Source organism: Hipposideros armiger, unplaced genomic scaffold, assembly GCF_001890085.2.
Source record: "Hipposideros armiger isolate ML-2016 unplaced genomic scaffold, ASM189008v1 scaffold_385, whole genome shotgun sequence".
In the NCBI taxonomy this organism is placed as follows: Eukaryota; Metazoa; Chordata; class Mammalia; order Chiroptera; family Hipposideridae; genus Hipposideros; species Hipposideros armiger.
In genome coordinates, this window is record NW_017731735.1 from 1,621,991 (window position 1) to 1,646,507 (window position 24,517).

Sequence of the window (24,517 nt, forward strand, 5' to 3'; positions counted from 1 at the left end):
ATTTAGTCTTTGAGATCCCAACACTTACTTGGTTTAACAGAGAGCTTAGTGCCTGTTCCAAAGATGAGCTTTCCTCCGCCGCCTCCATAATTCACACAGTCATATGGGGCCTTACAATAATCAGTGGGTGGGAAGGACTGAGGGTCAGGCTGAGCAAGTGAGATCACCTTTCCCTCTAGTGGAAGTCTCACCACCTTGCAGCCTCAGCTCCCAGCTTGGCAGAGTTAGGACATTGCTCTAAAAATAACAGCCGGCTGTGCAGATAGATCTGAGCTTGACCTTAAACCACCAGTTCTGCTCCCAGAACACTGAACTCTGATGGTTGGCTCACGTCTGAGACACATGGGACAATTGCAAGGTCAGGCAGAGACATGCAACCTAGCACAGGTGGTCATTAGGGTCAGAGAGTGGCTATTTTCAGGACCAGGGACCATGTCACTTTCAGAGCCAGAGTTCTTAAAAAGAATAACAATAACGACAACATCAATCCAACAACAAACAAACCCAAAACACGAAACAGCTGATTGCACTCCTCTTGGAGAGGAGGGGTTCTTATTGAGAAATGCCTGATTTCTGAGTTGTTAGATCTGTTTAGTTTGTTTTATCACAGAATATGGGTTTTGCATATTATCATGAACTTTTCTATATCTCCAAAGCCAATGAAGAAGCCAGTGAAAATTTCTACTTCTTCATGAGCTAATTCCTTGGATTACCAGAATTTATCAACTAACAGATGTCCATCAGCTTAGGCACAAAGAAACTAGGTGCATTTATCCTCTTGGGAGTGGCAGTGTCGTAATCCTACAAAAATTGCATGGAATAGCACTGCCACTCACTCAGGTTAGCTTTTGAGATTCACCCACTCCCCTCACTTACTTGGTTTTACTGTCAGTCTGGTCCCTGCTCCAAAGCGTAGGTTATTGTTATTATTGCCACAGCAATACACCCTCTAACAAAAACCTCCTTAGGACACCTTCCAGTCTGGCTGCCAGCATGGCAGAGACATGGAGGAGAGGCACCAACTAATTCCACAAAATACAACAGTCCCACCCTCCTTTTCCTACAGAAAAAAGGCCATTTTGTAGTTTCTAGGCTGTAAAAGTGGACTCTTCTCAGCACACTGAGCACAGCTGATCTAGACCCCAAATGGGGTCTAGACATATAATCAGCTTTCAAACAGGTTCCTGAACTGTGTATAAAACAATTCCACAAACAAATCATGCCCAAACACACTGTTTGTCTCCAGGGACCACCATGTATGAGGTGGCATGCTTCAAAACTTCTATAATTTGCATCTTAATTATGGGTTCAAAACACTCAAACCACTCATCTATATAATTTCATGTAGTCATTTTGTAATTGGTAAATAATGAAACATGGCAGTACTTTGGGGGAGAGGGTTGGTGTTTGATTATATTTTCAGAGGGTCAAGGTTTTGCTTTGACTCCACCAAGGGTCTAACCAAATGATTCTTCTCAGAAGCTGAGTGTGTAGGATGTTAAGCAAGTTTTCTGGGAGTCACTCCACAACATCAGATGGTCACTCTAGCCCATTTCCTCTCATTTACACACATTGCCCCTGAAAAGTTATCAGAATAAATGGGATTTTCTATTCTCTATTTGAGTGCTCTTTTCATTCTGCTGCCCAGAGTGACAAAGTCCTGATGATAAATTAATTCCCAAACACACTGTTCTAGAGGAAACACACAGAGTAATGATGACCAAAGAAGCAGGGAGAAGTCTGTTTTTACAGGTGGAAAAGAAAGCCGCAGACATAGAAATGAAAATAACACAAACTCTGATCAAATGCAGGTATCCCCGGTGAGTTCACCTCCCACTGTAAGGAAGTAAGGATTACATCCAGCCAGGATAACCACTTTGTAGTACCCCCTGCTTTAAAGGAACACACAGTTAAGTTACTTCATGGTTCCTATTACCTACCAAGGGTGACCTGAAGTCTCGTTCCAGTCCCAAAGATGAGTTTCCTGCCATCACCAGTAGATACACTGTGAGATGCTCCCTAACAGAAACCTGTTGCTTGAATTTTCTTCTGGTCTACATCCTCCACTGCCTTACTCAGAACTCTTCTCCACTTGACCTCTTCCCAGATGGGCAGCCTGGATGAGCCCTCAGGGGTCCGTTTCCATCACCCAAACACTGCAGTATTAGCCCTTACAAGGGCAGCAGGGCTTGCTGGGCTAACACTACCTGCTGGTGGCCCTTTTTGACCTCAGTTGACCATGAGATACTGGCTAGTTGATTAAGCTGAGGAGTTGTTAAGCTCAACTCTGGGAATTAGGTTCTTTGTCCTTTCCCTTGCTGGGGTTTATGTTAATGTTAATGGATCTCTCTTTTCAGACTTGATGGGGCTCAGAGTGATGGGTCTCAGAAATCAAATGATTAATAATTGTTCTAATTTAAGGCTCTTAAGTCAGTAGAGAAGAGGACATGAAGACACAAAGGGAGAAACAATCAAACCTCTATCTACTCAGCCATTTCTGCCATTCCTGTGAAAGCCATTTTCATTGCTAAGGTGCTGCTAACAAAGTGGTCTGCATATGTTTGTGCCCCAGTCCTAAGTGATATCCTTTGTCTGCGGGAGCCCAGAATTCCCCAAAATGGCCTTGTAGTCAGATTACAGGCACAAAAGCACTGAGGAGTCCTCTGAAGCAGATTGCATCGCCTCTCTCATCTATACGGCTCAAAACCTACCATGTGCCTAGGATGGGGCTGATGACGGTAGTGGCACTAGAGGCTCATTAGCAGTGACTAAATGTCCCCATGGGGACTGCATGTAGATCCCCATCTCCCGGCAGAAGCACTTACGGGGCTGGACGATGAGCTGGGTCCCTCTCCCAAAAGTGAGTAGGTTAAAACTTCCGCTTTGCTCACACCCTGGGGCAATCCTTTACATAAACCCCTCTGCCAGAGACCCAGGCCCTGAACTCCTCAGAACCTCTACAGCCACATTGAAGCCCACAAATAACAGGGAGAGCTCAGTCCTGGCTGGTGCTGCTCATCATTTTTGTCCCTCCGTCGTTGTGTCATAAAAGCTCAAAACACACATCCCTAAGGCTAGGGGTCCAGAGATGAGGACTGGGAGTGCCATCACATAGCTACCAACTGCATCACTGTTGACCTCTACATGAGGGTGGCCATGGCCACAAAACTCTCCCCTATCATGTAGGGAGGATGGGTAGGACAGAGGCCCTTAGTCACAAATATTTAAAGAGACACAAAAAGACACTATGATTTGTATATCTGGAATCTAAAACAGGACAAGTCAAACATCAGGCTTAGAACACACGATAAGAAAAGACATAAAGATCTCACTTTCCTCTTAGACTTACTGGGCCTCACTGTTAAACGAGTACCGGTCCCGAAAGTCAGCTTGTTTCCACCGCTACTCTCCACTGTTGTTAGCAGCTTTACAGAAACAGGGTAGACACCTGTCACAAGTGTCACCTCACCAACTTATCTGCCCTGGTTTCCTCCTAACGCTGATCCAGAAATGCCCTAAGCAAGCAATGTGGACCTTCTCTCAGATGTCTCTAAGTCACAGGCTCTCTAAGTCACAATCTCTAAGCTCAAGACAACAGACTAAGTTTTTCATTTTACAAGACAAGACATCCAAACAGCAAGCAGTGTGGTCCGCAGAGACACTGACATTTTAAAAAAAACCATGAATTCCATTTTAAAGCTGTGGTGACACTAGTTCATTGGTGTGATGAACTCTCTCAAAGGTAATACATGGACATTCCTAAGTGCACTGCACCAATACAGTGCTTGTGTTACACCTGAAATTTCACTCTTTCTTCCTTTAAAATCAGACACTTCTAAACCAGAGCCTATTCAATATGTAAGGAAACTTGGGTTGGGATTTGGGTGGGCCAGAATGTGTTTTATACTCACAGGGTTTGACTCTCAAAATGGTTCCTGACCCAAAGGTCAGCTTGCTGCCATCGTAATTCACACAGCATCACACTCCTTTACAAAAACAGAGTGTGGGGGTGAGTGACTTGGCCCTGGAAACGTAAGACTGTTCCACTTTGCATTTAGGACCTGCTGGTATTTGGCCAGGAAGCCAAGGACATTGTTATAACTGCAGAAAACTCTACATGTGAAAAGATCGATTGTGTATGGAGTTTGGCTTGTGTTTGCTCTTTGCTTCTTGGACTAGGATGAATGCTACAACTCTTCTCTGGAAGAAGCATCCCAAAGATTTAGTTTGTCTTTTTTTTTCAGGGCTTTTCTAGCCCTCTAGCCAGAATTTTCTTTCATCTCATTAATCCTAATCATACCCCTACCTTGTTCCACACAATTCTACTCTGCTGTGATGTCCTCTAATTTCAAAACCCATAGCAACTACCGAGCACTAAAAACTTCTGGAAGTGCAGCTTGGAAATGAACCCATTATAGCTGACTTCCACGTATTTTCAAATATTTGGGGTTCTGAGTCGGTTTAAAGCCACTCTGGGTAAAGCATTCTTACACTGAGTTGCTCTTAGTGGCACAGGAGAGCATGGCATTTTCCCTGGGTGTGTTCTGTTTTCACCTGGGACAGTTCTCTCACTTCCGGCTACTATGGCATCTGTGGCAGGTAGCAGAATGACCATCACTGGGTCTCCAGATCCCACAGCTCAGGTCTGCCACTGCCTTGCTTTGTAACTCTGGGACCCTCTGAGCTCCCTGTCCCTAGATACCAAGCTCGAGAGTACCACTTTCCTATCCTATCCAAGAGAGAGGAGAAGAAAAAGACTTTAATGTAAAAGGTGCTTTATCCAGCCTAGCTGGGAGGCGCTTTATCATGAAATTTTCACTATGCGCATCTGAGCCATCCAAAGCCTCAGTACCAATGCCTTTAATTTCTAATGCAGAAAAAAGAAAAGGGAAAAGAATTTTCTAAATAACTAAGTGGTTAAGACAGTTGAGAAATCCGGACTTGGAAAGGTTCCGTCTCTCCAGCTCTTGCTCTTTCACTATGCTTTTCTTTCCATTTTGTGAGGTTGTCTTTGGTTCCAAAGTGAATGTGTTCAAATTTTCCACAGCTTTTAACTTCAGGTGCAAGAAATTTATTTGCCTCATGTTTTTTACATTATTCTACTCTGTGTATGTATATCCACTCTATTCTCTCTCTCTCTCTCTCTCTCTCTCTCTCTCTCTCTCTCTCTCTCTCTCTCGTATCTATCATCTATCTCAGACAGTTGTTTTTATCAGGTAATTCTGTGCCTTGCCCAAACTGTAATTTATTAAATGCAGATGTGCTGCCACTCTGATAAACTCCACTGGAACCCCTCTCTGCCGCCCAAGTTTTCCAAGTTTAAACGTTCCCCTTGGAATCAGTGCTTCACTTCCCATTGAGTAAGCGAGCCCCACCCAGGGCATCAGCTCTTAGCACCTTTTCAAATCCCTTTGCCATCTGCAAAGAGAGACACACATGGTCTTGTTCTGTAAATCTCTGGCATTCTGTCTCTCTGCCTCTCTGGGTCTCCTGGTTTGCTTGTCTCTTTGACAGCCTGTTTCTACCATTTCTTCCAAACACTTATAGCACTCAAAGTTAAAATGATTATACAAGATAAAAGTGAAGATGCAGTCATTCTGCCTGAATTCCCTTCACATGTCACATTAGCACATGACAGCAGCAGCAAAAACAGAATTGTGAATCATATATTCTAGTTTTAAGTTAAATATTCAGGACTGGAGTTCCCCCAGAAAACTCAGATATTTGGCTGACACTCATCTCTACCAGTTATGAGAAAGGACAGATGGCAACTCTCCTTTCCAAGCCTGGCTGGTGTAGTATAACCTCCAGAATCTACACAGGTGACCTGGAAGTTAAAAAAGAACTGATTTCCTGACCAAGGATAAAGTACTTACTGGATGTAATGGTAAGTCTGGTTCCGGACCCAAAGGTTAATTTCTCATTTCCATATGAAGATACACAGTGTTCTAAGTCATTACAAAAACCATTGCTCCAAATTCTCAAAACTCGACTACAAGACCCCCATGTTTCTTGTGACCTCCTCTTTGCAATGCTTCTACAATGTCAAAGCCACCAGTGACCCTTTCATATGACTTCCTGCTGGAATAACTGAGAGAAATGGAGATAAAAGGCTATAATTAGAAGAGGCTTGACGTGTGAGATCTGTTTGGATTTTTTTTGCCAAATTTTTCTTCAGAGAGAACAAAAATTCCCTTTCTTTCTCCGGGTGCTAAAAGTGAATTCCCTTGGGTCTAAACTCAGGCATGAGCCTGGACTTCCCTGCCATATTTCTCATCCTTTCATACCATCCCACATTTCAGCTCTCTCTGAAGGGCCCCATTTCCCTCCTCTAGCCTTCTGGTCCATTTTCTCTCAGTAGAGAGTTGTCCCTCCAGTCTCTGCTCCTATGGCTTGTGCCACAAAGGGCCAGGCTTCTCTGGTCAGTGCAGATGTGAGGGGTGAGCTAGGGGACAGCCATGCCTGCAGACAACATTGTTTGTCCCCCTGCTCCCTGGGATTTTCAGGCCGGAAAATAAAGACTTATCATGGCATCAATCATTCTTGGGATGAACGAGAGGGTCTCTTTGCTATATTCCAGATAAAATTATACCTAGAAGCAGAAAAATAGAGTAGCAGGCTTTTGATAATTCTTTCTGGAGTTTAAGGGGTTTGCTCAACACAAAGGTGATGGAAAATTTTCTTTGACTTACTTGGAATGACTGTCAAACTTGTCCCTCTCCCAAAATAGATATTCTGGTTACCAGCGTTACACTGTGATAGGAAGCTCAACAAAAACCAGGCAGAAGAGAGAGCCAGCTCTTAACACCTGGGGTCCCACCTGACCAACTGACATAGGCAGACAGGCTGACTCTTCCTTCACGTAGTGAGGAGCAAGGGCGTTAATGGAATTGAACTTGAGGGCTTAGAGCAGCTGTGACCATGTGTGGCTGGAGGGACTAAATCCTCCTGAGAGGGGATTAAAGGTAAGGCTGATGAGCATCTTGTGTGGCTCACGGTCTAATTAAAGGTATAGACCCATTTGCTTTATGCCTGGGTATTTTAAAAATTCTTATCTTTTAAGACTTAATTTTTCTCCTGATGATCATATGATTCTGAAGTGCATTTTAATTAGGTCTCTTTATTGCCTCTTTTGACTCTGGGAAGGATTTTATTTCTTTGTGAAATTTCTGGAACACTCATTTACTCCAATTAACCCAGTATTAGGCTCTGATCACCTTTGTCCTCTCCAACCTGCCTCATTTCCCTAACACCACCATTATGTAGTGTCTTATTCTTTGTCCCTCATGTGCAGTGAGAATGTGGGTGGGAGGAGGGCACAGGTTGGTGACTTGTTTTTCAAATTGCCATTTTCAAGTCCCAAGCTCTCTATGCTACCTTTTAAAGATTAAACCTACATTTGCCATTATTTGACCTTTTTTTTCTGATCAGAGAAAATATACTTGTCTTGATCCCCTCTGCTTTATGTCCTCAACCACCGTGCCATCAGCACAGCCACTGGAGCCCCGGGTATGTGACTATTAGTCCCCCACCTTCACCGGTAAAGTCACAGGGAGACTTACTTGGGATGACTGATAAGCTTGTCCCCTGTCCAAACGTGAACTTGTAGGAGTCTGTCGCACAGCCACCCAACCCTTTGCAATAACTGACAGGTGACTCTTAGAGATCTTAGAATCAGTCTTTCTTGATACCACTTCAAAAGCATCTCAGATAGCTATAGGATGGGATCTGTGAGTGTGGAACCAGGTTCTCTCGGGGATGATAACTACCTTGCTGGGAATATGTGCTTCTCCACCTTGGTGCCATTACAATTTCTAACATGCGGCAGGTTTTAAAAGCATCAGTGAGCTGGCTTGTCTTCTCCTCCCTTCGCTGTTGTTCCCCCATCCACACAACATCCCAATCTGCATCTCATTTCCATCCCTAAGCCTTCACTTGGTGACACCAGGTCCTCAGGCACTATTGATCTGCCTTCTCTGAGAGAGCATATGTTCACCGGCTCACTGTGATTAAAGGACTGGAAATGCCAGGCTCTCAGAGGCTGAGGTCTGGGTTCCCCGCTCCTTATTTCTGGTCAATATGTTGTGCTCATTTATCTGGCTAATGAAGAGCTGACCTTTCTAAGTGGATGCACTTTGCTGCAATGACAACGACCAGAGAGTTAACAACAAACACAAAGCTCTCGAGGCAGTTTTGGCTTGTCAGGCCCCTTTGGCAGATTTCAGTCAAAGGGATCCCAGGCTCAAATGTCAGCCTCTCAGCTTTGGCTCCCACATTACTGGGCTTGGAGCAACTCAACAAAAGCTGGGCGATATTAGTCCAACCTGCCCCCTGCTCATTAGAACCAGGCTTTCCTTGGAGGCATCTCACACATTCAAGATGGTTGTAACAACCCAACATTCAGCCTTACAACAGCACCCGCACATTCTAGCTCCACAGCCACCTGGTATGAATTGATGCTGCCCCTCCGTGGACAGATAAACACAGCAATGTCAGACCACCTCTGCACACACAGGATAAGGACTATGCTGTCTGCCTGATGGACTCTGCCTGCACATAGGTGCAGGGACTGGTCTCTGCCCGCTTTGGCATGGGGGGAAGGACATAGTCCTCAACAGAAAGCCTGGGAAAAGAATGCCCTGCAATCACAATTGGGGTGATGAGACCCTTCTCTGGGTGCCCACTTCTCCATCTCAGTTTAATCAGGCTGCAGTGAAAGACATATTCTCCTCGCCCTCCTGTCCCTCATTTCTTTCATTTATCGTTTCTGAGCCCCCATGGGGCTCCAGATTCTCCTTGATCTATTTCCCTTTGACTCCATTATAATGCCTGCAAGAAACAGCCAAAAGACCAAAAATGCAGAATGACATGGGGGACACTGTGAGTGTGGGTCTTTCCAGCTTGCTTTGTTTCATGGTTAACCGTGTAGCCTTTCTAAACATCAGCTTCTCAGAGCTGTCACGTTTTCCCCTGCAGCAGGGAGTTTTACGACTGACAGAAGGAACTTTATGAACCTTAAAAAAACAGAGTTTCTCTCTCTTCCTGGCGGGGTGCAGCTGCAAACACACCAAAGCCAAATCTTTCTATCTGCTCTAATTATCAGCAAGGATACAAGTCACCACGACGAGAAAGGTATTAAGCCTCGTATCTGAAACTCTTTGGCATGGATGGTAATCCCTTGCCTGGTGGTTTCAGAGATAGAAATGGACATAGTGGATGCGTATTCCTTGCCATTCTTTTTCTCCCCTTTCTCTCTTTTTGTAGTTTTGCATCTATAGATGCAGCAGGAGGCATGCAGGGAACATAGAGGGATTTGAAATAAGACTTCAGATTCCCATTCCGTTTTCAGTTTTTTTCCTCTCTGCTTTCATTTAAAACTCATTCTGAACTAAATGCCACCTACCTATTCAAACTCTGCTCTCAATTATCCCTCTCCACTGTGGAGACCAGTGGAAATGGCCTTGGCTGAGCTAAGAAGAATTTGACATTGATATAAGAAAGAACTTTCTGATAGACAATGGTATTAAATGTTAGAATGGATTACGCAGGGGAGTCCGTTGGAAAAGGTAACATTCCCCTCTGCTGCCCTCAAAGTTGGACATCATCTGCAGAGAAGGCTCTGAAAGCAGCAAAGATTCTTTTTTATCTTTCCAGGGTCAAGGTCAATGGCTTTACTCAATGGCAGGGGGATAGACCTAATGGCTCAAGGTCCAAAAGGGAATTATTAATATTGAGATTAAAGAAGGGACAGGACCTTGGAGGCCACTAGTTAACCTCAAACAAGATCTGATTCCCAGGCAAAAAACATTTCTCTCAAAGCTGACATCAGGGACAAAATTCAGAATTTCCAGTATGCTACTGTGTCCTGTTACACTTACTTGGACGGATAGTCAAGATGGTCCCTTGTCCAAATGTCAGCTTTCCATAGCCAGCACCACCAGAGTTAACACTGTAATGGAGGCCTTTACAAGAACCCCAGAGGACTGCTGAGGTTCACAGCCAACTTCCTCTTTAATCTTGGGTTGAAGAAACTCACCCAAAGGGACCTGGATTTGTGAGGCTGTTTCTTCCCACTGAAAGTCAGGGGACCATTTCCTCGCCTGGTCCTGGAACACTGACCTGCCGTATCACCCCCGCCTACCATCTCTCTCCTCTTCCTCTGGTTCCCATCCTGAGGTTTACTGATTTCTCATATTCAGCTGCTCTCCTTCTAAAGGTCTCATTTCCATTTTACAGCATCATTTTCAAGACAATTTCTCTGATCAGTTTTCAAGACATGTCCTCCCCTCCCTTCTAGGTGTCACATTTCTGATGACAATGAATCGATTACAAGGAGACAGAAGGAGAGTGTTCAGCTTTTGGGAGGCTGACTAGAATTAGATGAGGTTTAGGCTCCAGCCTTAAGAAACACTGTCTTCCAAGCTTCCCTTCATACCCCACATAAGAAATGAAAAGACAGGCACTTTTGACTCAGCCTTTTTTCAGAGTGGCTTTTCTGTCAGCCTTGAACCCAGTGAAATGTTAGTGGTATTTCACAGTTTACCCCCGAGCTTTGTTATGGTGATTAACTACCCTAGGGGCCATTCTAGGTTTAGCAAAGAAAGACCTTTGTCCTGGGAAGCTCCTCAATCCCAGGCAAACAGGAACAGCTCTCACCGAGGTGTCCTGATTTACAGAGCAGCCGTAGTGGTAGAGTTAAGCAAGGTTTATGTTTAGGCTATCCTACATTTACCTGGGGCTGCTGTTAATTTCATCCTTCGGCCAAACACAGCTAGCTAGCTTCCATTGCTGACAATCACAACCATAGGAAGCCTGGGGGTCTCCTCAGCTATGTCTGGTGGCTGCCACAAAAGGTGTAAGAAGCAAAATTCAAACAGTCTCATTATTAGCACAATGAATATTCAGCTCTTGGGGATGATAGGAACCTTGGGGATGATAGGATGAATGCGACTGCACTCCACTTTTAAACTCTTCAACTGTCTTGACTGAATTTGTGCTCATCTCTAGTCATCTGTTCAAGCAACCATTTATCAGCAAGGGTCAAAGCTTTAGCTTGCTTATCACCAGGAAAAGGGTGAGGAAGAAAGGATATTACTTAGCAATGAAGAAGTGTCTATCTGCTTTAAGAACAGTAGTCAGGGATTCAAAGGATTCTTCCCATCTCCTTCCTATATCACAGTATTGTGGTTTAAAGAGCTCCCCACACTCTGTTTCAGCCACCCTGACATCAGGGCATAAGCAGAATCAGATGCCTGCCCTCAGCTGAAGCCCTCAAACAGGCCGAGCTAAAGTGTTGCTGTGGTAATAATTTCTGTGTTCTGCTGACTGAGGGAAAACAGATTTTAACCATAGGTCCCTTGGACTCCAGGCTTGCTTTGTAACCCTTGTCCATTGCATGGAAAATCTGGCATACAATTACTGTCCAGAGCTCTAGAAGGATGCTTGCCCAGCACAGACATTTCCTTTGCATGGTTAGGCTGTCAAACTCCCTGGTGTCTTGTCCACATTTTAAAATGTAGAGGCTAACGAAGTCCTAAGAGGGGCTCCCAGCTTCTCTGTGCATTCTGGAAAACCCATTGCAGAGCCTTGCTCTAGTGTATTTCTAACAAGACAGCAAAGAAAAAAAGTCTGTCTAGTCTCCAGCCTCTGACGCCCACTCTCTGAAAAGTGATGTCCTTGAGTCTCTGAGGATGTTCATATGAATTCCCTTGAAGCTTTAATTAGATAGAACCTCAGAGGCTGCTGAATACATGGGATTTAACAATGTCATCTATTATTCATTGTTTCTGTTGTTGTAGACGTGTGCTGGTTTTGCCCCACTGAGCCAGGCACTTCTGCGCGTGACAACTTCATGGCTAACCATACCGCATGTTCTTCAGACAGGGCCTATCTCAGAACATTCCAAGCCGTCTGCTACCAGGCCTACAACTGCTTGCACTGCATCACCCCCCTGAGTCAGTCTTTTCAAGAGCTCTGACTGAGCTGTTTTGCCACATTCCTCTCTGGGTGGTGCTGCATCCTCTCCTAACCACAGAAAGTAGATATAAATAAATGAAACACAGCTACCAGGCACTTAGCTTATGTTAAAATGAGACTGGGGTCCTTCAACAGATTTTTCCCATTTCCACTTTACCCAAATTGTATAATGTCAGTCTTCCTAGCATTAGTTTATAAGCACCACGCTTGGAAGACCACCAGGAACACAGATTTTCAAGAAGTTCCTTACTTTTATAAATAGCATTTTAAACTTTTCCAAGCACTTACACACATTATTACCATCCTGGAAAGGTGGGTGTATATTACTGCTCTATTCTCACGACTCAAGACAAATGAATTTTTTCACCTCTCCGCAGTTAAACGAAGTAAACTGGAGGTTCAATCAATGATATTGGTAACGGAGGGAAAAGTGGGGTTAAATGTTCTGTCTGAGTTAACCAGAAAGTTCCACCCACAGAGACCTCAGTTACTGGACAGGGGATTGAAAACTGTTTCTTTAAGAGAGATAAAACGAAGGGAAAAGGAGAGAAAAAAAATCTGTCTGTAGAATTTCCAGTATTCGTTAATAAAATTGCAGGGTTCCATTATTTCAGGAGATAAATTTAGGGGAGTTTTAGTATCTGCATCCAGAAGATTTATATTGGGCAACTGAATTTGCATAGTCACAATATGCCAATTTCCTCTCTATCTTTTTGGCAAACATTTCCTGGCTTTAGCTGAATCCCTTAGGATCCTGGATTCAATTTTTCTCCCTGTACCAATAATCGTGTTTAAGATGGATGATAGGAATGTTTTTGGCTGAAGGTAATTTAGTCTTTGTACAATGGAGTTCTAATCTCTCCGATGGGGGCCATATCATCCTAACACAAGCATTCGATTTGGAAACTAATCTGGGATGTTTTGGGGGGATAAGTAATTTAAATTAGAAGAAAGAAGTGCTTAGAATTCACCATCCCACCCCAATCCTCTAGTCCCTTCAAACTTACTTGGATTCACACTTAAGAGAGTTCCTTTTCCAAATGTCAGTTGATAGCTGCCACCACCGCTATTATCACAGCCAGGGGGGGCTTTACAAAAACAGGAACAGGAGCTGCTCTTTACAGAAGGGGGTCAATATGGCCTTAATCTGCAACTCTGCACTAAACTATAGGTTATTTGATAACAAGCTCAGAAGGTGGTTGCTGCAGGCAGGAGCTGGTTTCCAGAAGGCAGTGGAGCTCTGATAAATATTTACATTATTTATTTTAAAAAATTTTATTGTTTTTCTTCTTTTTATGTCTAAGCTGCTGCCTTAGTACCAGTAATTCATCTCTTTTTCTTCTTCCCTTATGGTCTACCCCTGGCTGGCACTTGCACAGTTTCTACTTTATTGCACTTTGAGGCTATTTCTCTGCTTTTTTACTGAAATTGCTTGCATCAACTCAGTAGATGCTGGTTGACTGGATACTGAGGCAGAAGGGGAGCAGAGTGAGGGAGCTTCACAGGGACACGTATAGGGAGAAGTCAGAGGGCTGTTTGGTCTTTCCTGGCCTGCTTCCCTATGGCGACCCAGGCAAAACGAGTCCTGCTTCTCCAGGCGAGTTCACAGGATGTGGCCTAGCAAGGAATCCCAGGTAGCTTCACCCTTTCATACTCACTGGGGTTGACGGTCAGCCTGGTTCCTTGCCCGAAGACCAGCTTCTGGGCAGCACTCCCTGAGTTACACCACAGCAAACAGCTTTACACAAACGCCTGCAAGGCCCCTCTCTCTCCCCCTGGAGGAGGATGCTTGATCTGCTCGCCTAGCACCTGAGATGCTGCGGACAATGGCCTGAATGTCACAAGCCAGATAGGTTTAGGACAGTGTCTCTTTGGACAAAGTCTCCTTTGTATACATGTACCAATTATTAATCTCTCCGCCAGTCAAATATTTAACATCTTTACCTCCACTTCATAGAATTCTCTCTCTCTCTCTCTCTCTCTCTCTCTCTCTCTCTCTCTCTCTCTCTCTCTCTCTCTCTCCATTTTTTTCAGCCTTTACAGAGCTCTCCCTAAAAACATCCAGAATAAAAGAACCTTTAAAGTCAGCATATGCCAGTTCTCCTGAGTGAAGTTGCGCTGGCTTCCTTACGACTTCTGGTTTGAATCCTGGGGCCTGCTTGCCTGGGACCTAATCCATAGAGCTAAAACAGGAAAGGTTAGAAGGCAAGGCAGAAGATCCAGGAAATCTGCCTTGTGAGACCTTCTTGTTCCTGCACGCTGACTTGGACTTAATTTTGTGCTCATCCCCTTCCCTCAGCCAAGATATTGCCAACACTTGTCTCCAACAGGGAGCCCTCCACGAGTTCAGGTCTGGGAGAAACCCACCCACGTGCTCTTTAGTCTGAAAGCAGACATGGTTTCTTTCCTCTGCTCAGGGAAATTTGACTGAAAAACAATGTCCAGTTTTGCAAAGTGAAGAGGATTAGGAGAAAATCTGTTGGCCTCTGTTCTCCTCCTTTCTCCTCCACCCTCCTCTTCAACAGTTTTACACTATTTATAGAAATGTCCCTTTTAGGATTAGAGAAATGTGGGAAGTTTCTAATCTCTTCATCCTTTTTTCTTTTGCTATCTATTTACTTTGGTCATACGTATATTTACAATCTAAATTTACATTTCATTTCCATTTGCAGGAGCTACTAGTGCACTTTGCTATTACTTCCAGAACACTGTATAATGATAAACTATTGAAATAAACCAACTCACAAGGAGTTTTTAGGGCTAGAGGTTGACATTTTTCTCTCCCCAAGACAGGACAGAGGTGAACAAATTATTGTTACCCTTCCAGACAAATCCAAAATAGGGGCAGTCCAGCCAACTGAGCAACTAGGCATGTGGGGTTGATGTGCTTATGTCTTAATAACCATCTACTGAGCATTGCTCCTTGGGATTAATTTGGATTTTCTTTTTAAATCTAGTTCCAAAATGTCAGCTTCCCATCTCTTTAGCTCTTAGACTCTCTCTGACAGGCAAAGCTTAAGGTAAATCTCATGGATGTTTTTTGAATCTCAACCAATATTTCATCTCTGTACACATCACAAATAAAGGCGCCAAAAGAAGGATGAACATTGCACCATTGGGAGAAAATTTATAACAGTTCTCTGGAAGAGACGAGATTTATAAATAAAAATAGAATGGCATGTGCTTTTACTGATTATCATTTCTAATATCTGGAAGACTTAAATATTCAAACCAGTTTGGAAACATAGCAGCTGACCCACCTGCTCTGTAAATTCTAGTTAGCAACACACAAGTCAGCATGGAAATGCTTTTTTAAATCCTATGTTGTTTTAGGCATAAAAGACTTTAGGAAGGTTTCCTGGAGCTAATATGATACTCACTAAGACGTCTTGATTCCAGCCTTTCAAATACAGATAACAATTTGGCCATGAAAGGAGAAGTTTTACTTTGAAATACCCATTGGGTAGCTGGTATCTCTTGGGGATTATAAGCAAAAGCTAAACTCCAAATAATTTTCTGGAATGAGCTTCCATTGTAGTAAATAGACTCCGTCATGGAGCAAAATTTCAGCTACATGCAAGTTAATTGAAATTAGGTCTGTTTTGAGAATGGTGGGCAGCCTTCAAAGTGTCCCTCTGGGAATTGCAAGATGGAGAGAAGGGCCGTTCTTGCATTTGGATTAGGGACTCCTCTCACACTTCCAAGCTTAGTTGCCAGTTTTTCACTGAGGGGCACAGAAATGAATGAGTATCAAAAGGGGCGTCTCTGCTGCAGAGCTTAGCCAGGGCAAGGATAAAAATGTCTCTCCTGGAAATGCAATGGGCATGTTTTCAGAAGTTCATGATCTTTCTATTTTGAATATTTGCTTTTAATCTTAACCTTTCCTTATATATCAGTTTATTACCAATGTCAGCACCAGAAAATCTTACATGGCTTTACCCAGCTAGCTTGGCTCCAAGATTCTGAGAGTTATGGGGATTAGATAATTTTTTTTCCCTAATTGCACTGGCAAGGAGGCCTTGGGAAGAAGGTGAACAACATGAGAGTGGTCATTCAGTTGTTTATAACAATAGGCTACATCTCACTGTCTGGTTTTGGATCAGGTTGCATTGCACACCCCCAGTGCTGTGTACTTTAGTCTAATCTGTTCTATCTTTTCTTTTCTTTCTAAATGCTTTATGTTCCTACACACTAAAACTTCAATTCAGATTTCATTTTTCAGACATGCATCTCCAACTATAACAAAAACAAGTTTAACATTTCTAAGTGCTTAAAGGTGTTGAGGAAACAGCCTTAAAGGGGCTCCAGTCAGAGGCTGCCCTCATTATTATTTTCGCCAGAAATATACACGACTACCAAGCTCTCAAAGATGTTAATAACTGGGTGAGTGATTCAGTGATCCTTCACTGAATTTCTAAGAGTGGGGGCTTACATTTAGAAACACATAATCTTTTCTAAAACATACCTGGTCTAACACTCAGAGTTGTTCCTTTTCCAAATATCAGCTTATTGTTGTCTCCAGTATCACACAGTGACACGAGACTCTACAAAAACTCAGTGGCCCAAACGCCCCTTGCTATCTACCTAAATGTTGACTTGTCATCCAAGTATCCCCCTGATGAAGCCAGCTCATTATACTGAAGGTCAGAGTTTATAAACACTGGGGGCCTTCCTTTTTGTTACATGATTGTTACGTTAGTGGAAATGCGCTGAAATCCCCTTACAACATGCCTGCTTTGGGAAAGCAGGAATAGGAATTGGCTCCCCGTTTTAGGGAGGAAGAAAACAGAGGCTCCGAGAGTTAATTGATGCTCCCTTAGTCCCATGGAAAATCCCACCAATTATAATAAGAAATTAGGCTTTCTAACAGTCTGACTCCTTAGTTCAATGCTCTACTAGCACTGTCATCCTCATCTGTTAGATAAAATAGCATCAGAGGGGAAACAGCAGTGTCCTGCACGAGGTAGGTACACATCAGCAGTTGTTTGAATAGGAGTCCACCAATGGGGCTGCTGTGGTTTGGATTTGGGTTATAAAACGCAATGGAAAATTTAGGAATCACGGTTCCTGAGAGAAATTTGGAAGCGTTAGTTATTAAAACTTACATGGGTTTACTGTCAGTTTCGTTCCCTTTCCAAAGACGACTTTTTCAGATCCTCCCTGAGTTACACCCCCACACACTGCTTTACAAATACTGCCAAGGGCCTTCCACCAGGCACTGGGAGCCACAGCTCCTGCTCTCCCAGTGGAAGCACCAAGGCAGACTACACAGTGTTGTGCCATGATACAATTTTATGGTTATTCCTGAAAAGGGAAAGGAACAGTGGAAAAAATTTCATCAATTTTTACCTAATAGCCAGTTAGATTGCTTCCATCCATCCATCCATCCATCCATGCACCCATCCATCCATCAATCTAGCTTCCCAGTTAATTTTGCAGTTAATTTGAAATAGCTCAGGCTTTGGGATCAGGGAAAGTTCCTTAACTTGCTGTACCTCAGTTTCCCTATCTGTCAAGTGGAAAGAATGGTAACTGTTCAGTGATGTTGTTGTAAGGATTAGGATATGTGAGTGGGTGACAGTGGACCTATGGACCCATCCCTGACTTTACTTGCTGAGAACACACTTCTCTAGGGCTTATTTTAGCAACTTCAGAGACCAAAGCATCAGTGACTTTCTCCGCAAACATAATCCCCACTAATAAACATTTATCTCTAGAATCCGAGTGCCAAGAATTAAATACAAGGTCCTCTTTCTTACTGCATCAACTCAAGTTACTCAACCTCTTCACATTTCTATAAAAATATAAAAAAAGCTCCCTTCTATACAACGAGGCTAATAACAGCACCTAACCCACAGAGCTGGCATAAGGATTGAATGTAATCATGGGTAGAAAGTAGGTAGCACATTGCCTAGCATAGAGTAAGCAATTCAGATAAATCATCATTCGCATTTTCCTCCCATGAAGCCAAACACATTGTCAACATTCCTCTTTTCACAATGACCTAAAAATCTTAAAGTCTGTGGGCACTTCTCTTTCTCTAACTGATAAACCAGCAGCATCTTGAGGGCAACAGCAGAGCCACCAAGCAGTTTGGTGAGGGGGTTAAGTGATTTTGTGAGAATTTAGTGAAAGCTGTATTCAGCTGCCTGGGTGCACCTTTATGACTAGACCATTTGGGGGGATAAGGACAGGGCAACATTTAGCCAGGCAGGACTTGAATATTAGCAGAGACGGGCCAAAAAGCCACGTCTTCATTAGTTGGAGTAAAAAGGATCTCAAATAATGTTCAAGAAGAGCGTTCAATGCTCTCCACCACTTACCAAGATTCACTGTGAGCTGAGTTCCCTTCCCAAATGTGAGCTTGGTAGCACCAGTTTGCTGAACACTGTGCTGAGAGGCTTTGCAAAAACCTATGGCATCACCTTAATGAACCCAGCTTTGCAGAGCTTCCCAAGAACTAAAATTTTCCTTCAACTTCCAAGTCTCCAAGACAAGATGTATGATGGTGTTTTTCCTTCTGGTAGCCCAGAATTTCAGGGCTGAGAGGCGTGTTTAGAAATGTGATTGCCACTTTAAGACACCAGCAGGCTCAGCAAGACAGTTCTCTATACATATTCTGTGGTCCAGCAATTGCAAAGCTGATGCAATCTATCATAGAATATGAACTCCCACTGGGAAAGAAATTAGCTTGGCAGAATTTATAGGTAGTGTTTGATGGTCATAGTCATTGTCTGAAGACAAGATCAGCATTTTCGTTTTGACTTTTTCCATCCCTGCCTCAGTCTGCAGATGGCTGCCTCGTCCCTCTAATATTAATTTCCACTGTTGTCCCTACTTCAGCTAGATTTTTTTCCCCAGTGGGCATGCAATGATTTTTATTTCCCTTTAGAACTCCGAGTTTTGTTTTGAGCTCATTAAGTCTTGGATAGAGTTGCTTGGGGTGCAAGTGAAGCTGCCATGGCCAAAGACCATGATGTTTTCGCACCTTTGGGTCTGGCCTGGTCAGAGCCATGAGCCATCTTGGCTTTGCCCAGGACCAGGTTCAGGCTCAGCTGTGTGACCTTGACCAAGTTCCCAAACCAATCTGAGTTTCACTGTCCTCATTTGCAAAATTAATGAAATGAGTTAGGGGATCTTTAAGGACTTTTCTGAGCTGATAGTCTTTGACTTGATTCTCTGGGTCTAATTTATCTAAAACTGCTGTGCAAATGTTTTCCTTCCCAAGGTGTCTTGTTCTCCTCCCCATTTCTTAAACAGAATAAAACAAATAAGCAAACAAAAGAAAAGTACATTTCTACTTATTATACAGGGAAATAGAGTTTTTCAAGCCCACCATCTGCCTTCACATTTGATCTTTTGAGAAGTTTGAAGTCAGGATTTTGGAACCAAATCCTCAGGGAGAAGTGCTCTTTCTTTGGAGCTTCCAGATAATTAAAAAACCAAACCAAATAAACCAACACCTTTGGTTTAAAGCTAGTACTTACTAAATTTCACTGTCACTTCAGTCCCCCTTCCAAATGTAAATTTCCTATTTCCTTCCTTTCCACAGCAGCTGATGCCTTTACATAAACTACAGGCTCTTGCTTACCCACAGGAAAGGTAGGTTTGATGTTACAGCCTTTTCTCACTGAGAAAAGGAATTCATCATCCAGCTAAGAGTTTCATCTCTCTGATGGCCAGGTGTTAGATAACAGAGGGGGTTCTGCTAATGAGAAGTCTGAATGGAGGTACTCACCCAGGCTTACAATTAACTGAGTCCCCTTCCCAAAGTTGGGTTTCTCAGGGCCTTTTACTAAAAAGTTCCTCTTAAGGCTGAGCTGTGACTTCCTCTTCTCAGACCACAGCCTGTCTCTAGTGTGATTAAGGGCACCACTGAGGGCCAGCTTCATGAGCAAGGTCATTTAGGATTGCCTTTTTCTACTAATGCAACCCAGGACTCAGGCCATGAGGAGAGAGGACAGACCATGTCAGGATGGCCCAAAGCTCTTCTCTGGCTTCACAGGCATTTGAGACCCCCATATCCTGAATACCTACAGGCCACTTCTTGCCACCCACCCTGCTGTACAGATCTATAAAAACCTTAATGCCTGGTGGTCCACTGCTGGTTTTGACCTGTAGCAGGGAAGGAGACCCCCGTGGCCATCAAGTATACGAGGAATGTCAGGCCCCCCTTTTTCATTATTGGAAAGACAAAAAGTGCCACTTCTCCTTTGTTGGCTGCTGGGAACCTAATTTCAGAGATGTATGATTCTTGAAAAGCTTTTCCCCCCTGGACTTTACAAATCAGCTCAAGGAAACATACAATCGGGAAGACGAACCTGCCCTACAAAATAATGAGATACCTGCTAAAGCCAATCGTAAAATAACATTTTTGATTACCTGGTGTTTTAGATTATCCTTGCGTTGTGCACATCCTTTTTTCCTGAAGCTAAGCGACTTACTCAGGGTCATAGTTAACCGCACCTGGGTCTCAAAGATAAATCGGTTGTTATGCATCCAGTCTCTGGCCCACTGACCAAACCCTCTCCTCCCTTAGGCAATGACCATGACTCCTCAGAAACTGGCCCAATTGATTCCTGGGAAAAAACCACACCATTTAATAAATATTTGTTAAATTGAATGTATTAAACATTCATCTTTTGTTCCTATTCCTTAAGGAACACTTGAATATCTCTCTGACAATTTCCAGATGAAAAAAAAAATTAATTCTGCCAGTTATTACTTGCTGAGTTTCACGATTCCTCTAGTCTAGGCTCCAAATGTCAGTTTCGTATTAACCCCGTTCCCACAGGAGTAAACACCTTTACAAAAACCAGAAGCGTCAGCATGGTTGAAAGGGATGTGGCGTCAACTTTGTTCTCTTTCCTCACTAAGGCTGAGACACCAGTCTGTCTGTCCCCCACAGGTGCCTATCTTCCCTGGGAAAGGTCTGCCCTTCTCTCTTTCAGAGCAGAGATAGGAGGGAGCAGAGAAGATTTCAAGTTGAAGATGATAAATAAGATATCAAAATGCTATCACACTATGTGGAGACTTCTTTTTCTTCTGCTTCTTTTTTTTTTTTTTGGCCAAATTGATGTTTTTTCTAAAGGCTGTTTTCAGCACTTTCTCTCTCCCAAATGCAATAATAACTGGATTCCAAGTTGGCATCTGGGCATGAACCTCCAGGCTCTGATGAGTCACACATATTGAATCAAGAAATTATGCTTATTCTCCAATCTTGAAGGAGCATGTTTTGCTTTCCCCCTTGCTGGGCAATGAGGAGTTGAAGCAACACCCACAGGGGGATATAAACTAATAACTCTCAGATCAGATTTGTAACTTTATACATTAGTATCCTAGAATGCAAGACCTGGGAGGTCTAGAATGCAACTGCCTGGGCCAATGCCCTTATTTTGAAGATGAAGGAGCTGAAGTCCTCAGGAGTACATTTGTTCAAGGTCATGTAGGTATATAGAGGCAGAGCTGGGGCTAGAGCTCAGGACACCTGAGTCCCAGACCTGTTTTCTGCTGCTCCCTTCATGTGACTCAGGAAACCAAGGACCTTCCCTGGTAGTCCCCGTCCCTAGAGGCCCCAGTGGCCAGCCCAAGTATGATTTATTCCTGTTAAAAAGTACTCCATTCAAGGGAGGTGTTTGGTGTTGGTGCATAGTTTACGATTTTTAGAGAGAGAGATGTAGAACATCTTAATTAATTTTTAACATTGTATCTCTTAGGCTGCAGGCAAACAGTAATTGATAGTGGGGGAAATGGCTCATGAAGTCTCAGGGGAGAGCAACGGAAAGATAGAGATTTAAAAAATTTGCCCTTTACCAAAAGGGTAATCCAACAGACAGTTGGCTCTGATTATTCTTTCTCTGCGGGACTTATTACAGGACTGACATCTAGAGCAGGGATAGATAGTAAATGCAAAACGGTGTGGTGTTACCTCCTGCTTCTGCTCCCATGGCAGATAGTGCTAATAGACATATCACTCTTTTCCTGAGTCTAGATGTGGTTTCACAGTCCTTTTTAACAATGTGCTCCAGATGGCCACCAGCAATTGCAAGCCTTGGGAAGTGAGATATAATCTGTTAGCCCTCCCTGCCCTGGGGAACGATTGGAGAGGAGACCCTGTAGAAGGCTCGAGAAATCTGATTGGCAAGAGTTAACCCAGGTCCCACACAACCCCATCATGAAAGGCATCACTGACCTGGTTGGACCAAGACTCTTCTTTCCACAGGCTGTTCCAGGGGTGGCAACAGCAACACCATGGAGTATCGGGTTTTCTTCACAGTTTCCCTTCAAACTCCGGCTTTGCAGAGGGCATTGGGCCACAAACGATGGCAGGTTTCTCATTCTCGTTCTTGCCCAAAGAGCTTTCAGCAAGATCTTTCCCCAAAACAGAGGTCCTGGGGATGGGAGACGACTGCTGGGCCTCGATCTCTCCCTGGCATGTTTCTTGATATCCATCAACCCAGGTCTTGGAATGGAATGCAGCACAGGAAGAAAGTGATGCAGAAACCCTTTCTCGAGACCACTCACTCGCATTCATTACTGCACATTCAGATATTTCTAAGCTTTTCCCTTTTAATCATTTCTATTCTTTCATGAAAAAGAGATGCACTTGTTCATATTCATCCAAAGAAATTTCCCGATGTCCTTTACTATTGTGTCAAGTTTTTTGTTGACAGGAGAATGTTCATCTACCCTTTTAGGGTGCTGTCTCATATCCTCAAAGATAGTCCTTTAGAGTGACTGGGGAGGATGGGCCCTTTGGGCCAACAGAGAAGCAGCTGCCAGTCTCAGGGTTGAAAGGGCAATGGGAACAGAGGCAGCAGCTTTGTATGACTTAAGTTGTGAACAAAGAATATTTTCCTCCCTGACCTATTTTCTGTCAACATCCAGTATGACTTATTTATGGAGGTGAGCTAATTAGAGCAGCAGAGGGCGCTGCAAGGTCAAAAACAAAGCTGCCCACCTCAAAGGAACCTGGGAGAAAAGTCCCTTTTCTGAGTGAGTCGTGATCAAGATCCAAGCTGTGGGACAAGAGTGGCCTTGTTTACAGAATCCCTTGGACCCCACCAGGTTCAAGGGCCCCTCTCGAGTGGTGGTTTTTGGGCACTGAAAGGCAGTCCAGGGCACTCACTGCCTTGGCGAGCTGCTCAGGCTGCTAATGTCAGTAGGTTTAAGGGAGATGGGGTAGACAAATTCAAGGGCAACCAGTCTGTAACAGGTCATTTAGTCTTGAGAGTCTCTCTTATCTGAAACTTTGGGGTCCACTTGGTCTGTATATTGTGGTCTCTCATGAACAAGCCTCTTGCAACTTTTGGAAGACATAGAACAGTGGGCTAGAAGGTGCAGTTCTCATGATCCCAATGCTGTTAGGGACTTGGGAAGAGCACAGCTGGCTCAGGTTTCAGGAGCACAGAGACCTGTGACATGCTTGCAGCACTGACAGTAAATTAAAGATGTGGGTCACTTTATGATTAACACAACACGTCTTTTGCCAGATTTTACAACTTCATTTTTTAGATGTACTTAGCATCTCCCCTTTGAACATTGTTGATGAGAATAAAGCTCTCAGGAACTCTATTAATCAGTGTATTAAAAAAAAACCCCAACAACAGCAACAGCAATGCCAAACATTCCTAGATCATTTGTTGGGTGCATTGCATGTGGTTTTTTTTTTCTCCTTTAATTTTATTGGGGAATAGCCATGATCATTGGCCATGATCATATTGCTTTCATGCCACAATGGCATAGCTGACTCTCATTGGGGACTGAACCGGCAACCTTGGTGTTATTAGCACCATGCTCCAGCCAACTGAGCTAACCAGTCACTCCCAAGCATGTGTTATTTCATTTGATTTTCCAACACTCCTGTTTAAAAGCTATTATTATTATCTCCATTTTACAGATGGAGAAATGGAAGCTTGAAAGAATTCAGTCATGTTTAATGTTACACAGAAAGTAAATGCTGGATCTGGTATGAAGACAAGCAGTGCTCCAGAACCCAACATTTTTAATTTACAAAATTGTATTTTTAATTTCTTCCACCTTTATTGAGATATAATTGACATATAACAACGTGTAAATTTGAGGTGTTCCATGTATTGATTTGATACACTTATGCATTGCAAAATGACTACTATCATAGCATTAGCTGACACCTTTATCGTGCCACATAATTGCCATTTCTTTTTTTGTGGTAAGAACATTTAAGATCGCCTCTCTTAGCAACTGTGAAATTCATAATACAGTATTATTAAGTATAATAACTATGCTGTATGCTAGATCCCCAGATCTTGTTAATTGTGTAACTGGAAGTTTATACCCTTGGACCAAAATCTCTCCCTCTACCCCTCCCCCATTCCTGGCAACCTCCAATCTACTCTCCGTTTCTATGACAGAACCTCACTCTTAGCCATGATACTGAGCTGTTGTTCTGAGAGGTGCCTTTCCTGAATGGGTGCCATTTAAGGAGTGTTGAAAGGACACCATGGTGGGGAGAGTCATGATTCTGCCACCTCAAGGAGGACTCAGTGTCTGAACATGCCAT

At 43.4% G+C, this 24,517-nt stretch overlaps 1 gene segment (V, D, J or C); it reads right to left on the reverse strand.

Moving 5' to 3' along the window:
• The window catches only part of LOC109393692 (T-cell receptor alpha chain C region-like), an 80,444-nt gene extending 58,200 nt beyond the window's left edge, over positions 1-22,244 (reverse strand). Inside the window, 1 exon segment of the C gene segment in view lies at positions 22,169-22,244. Within this exon segment, the coding sequence occupies positions 22,169-22,229 (61 nt within the window).
• Between the last annotated feature and the right edge of the window lie 2,273 nt (positions 22,245-24,517).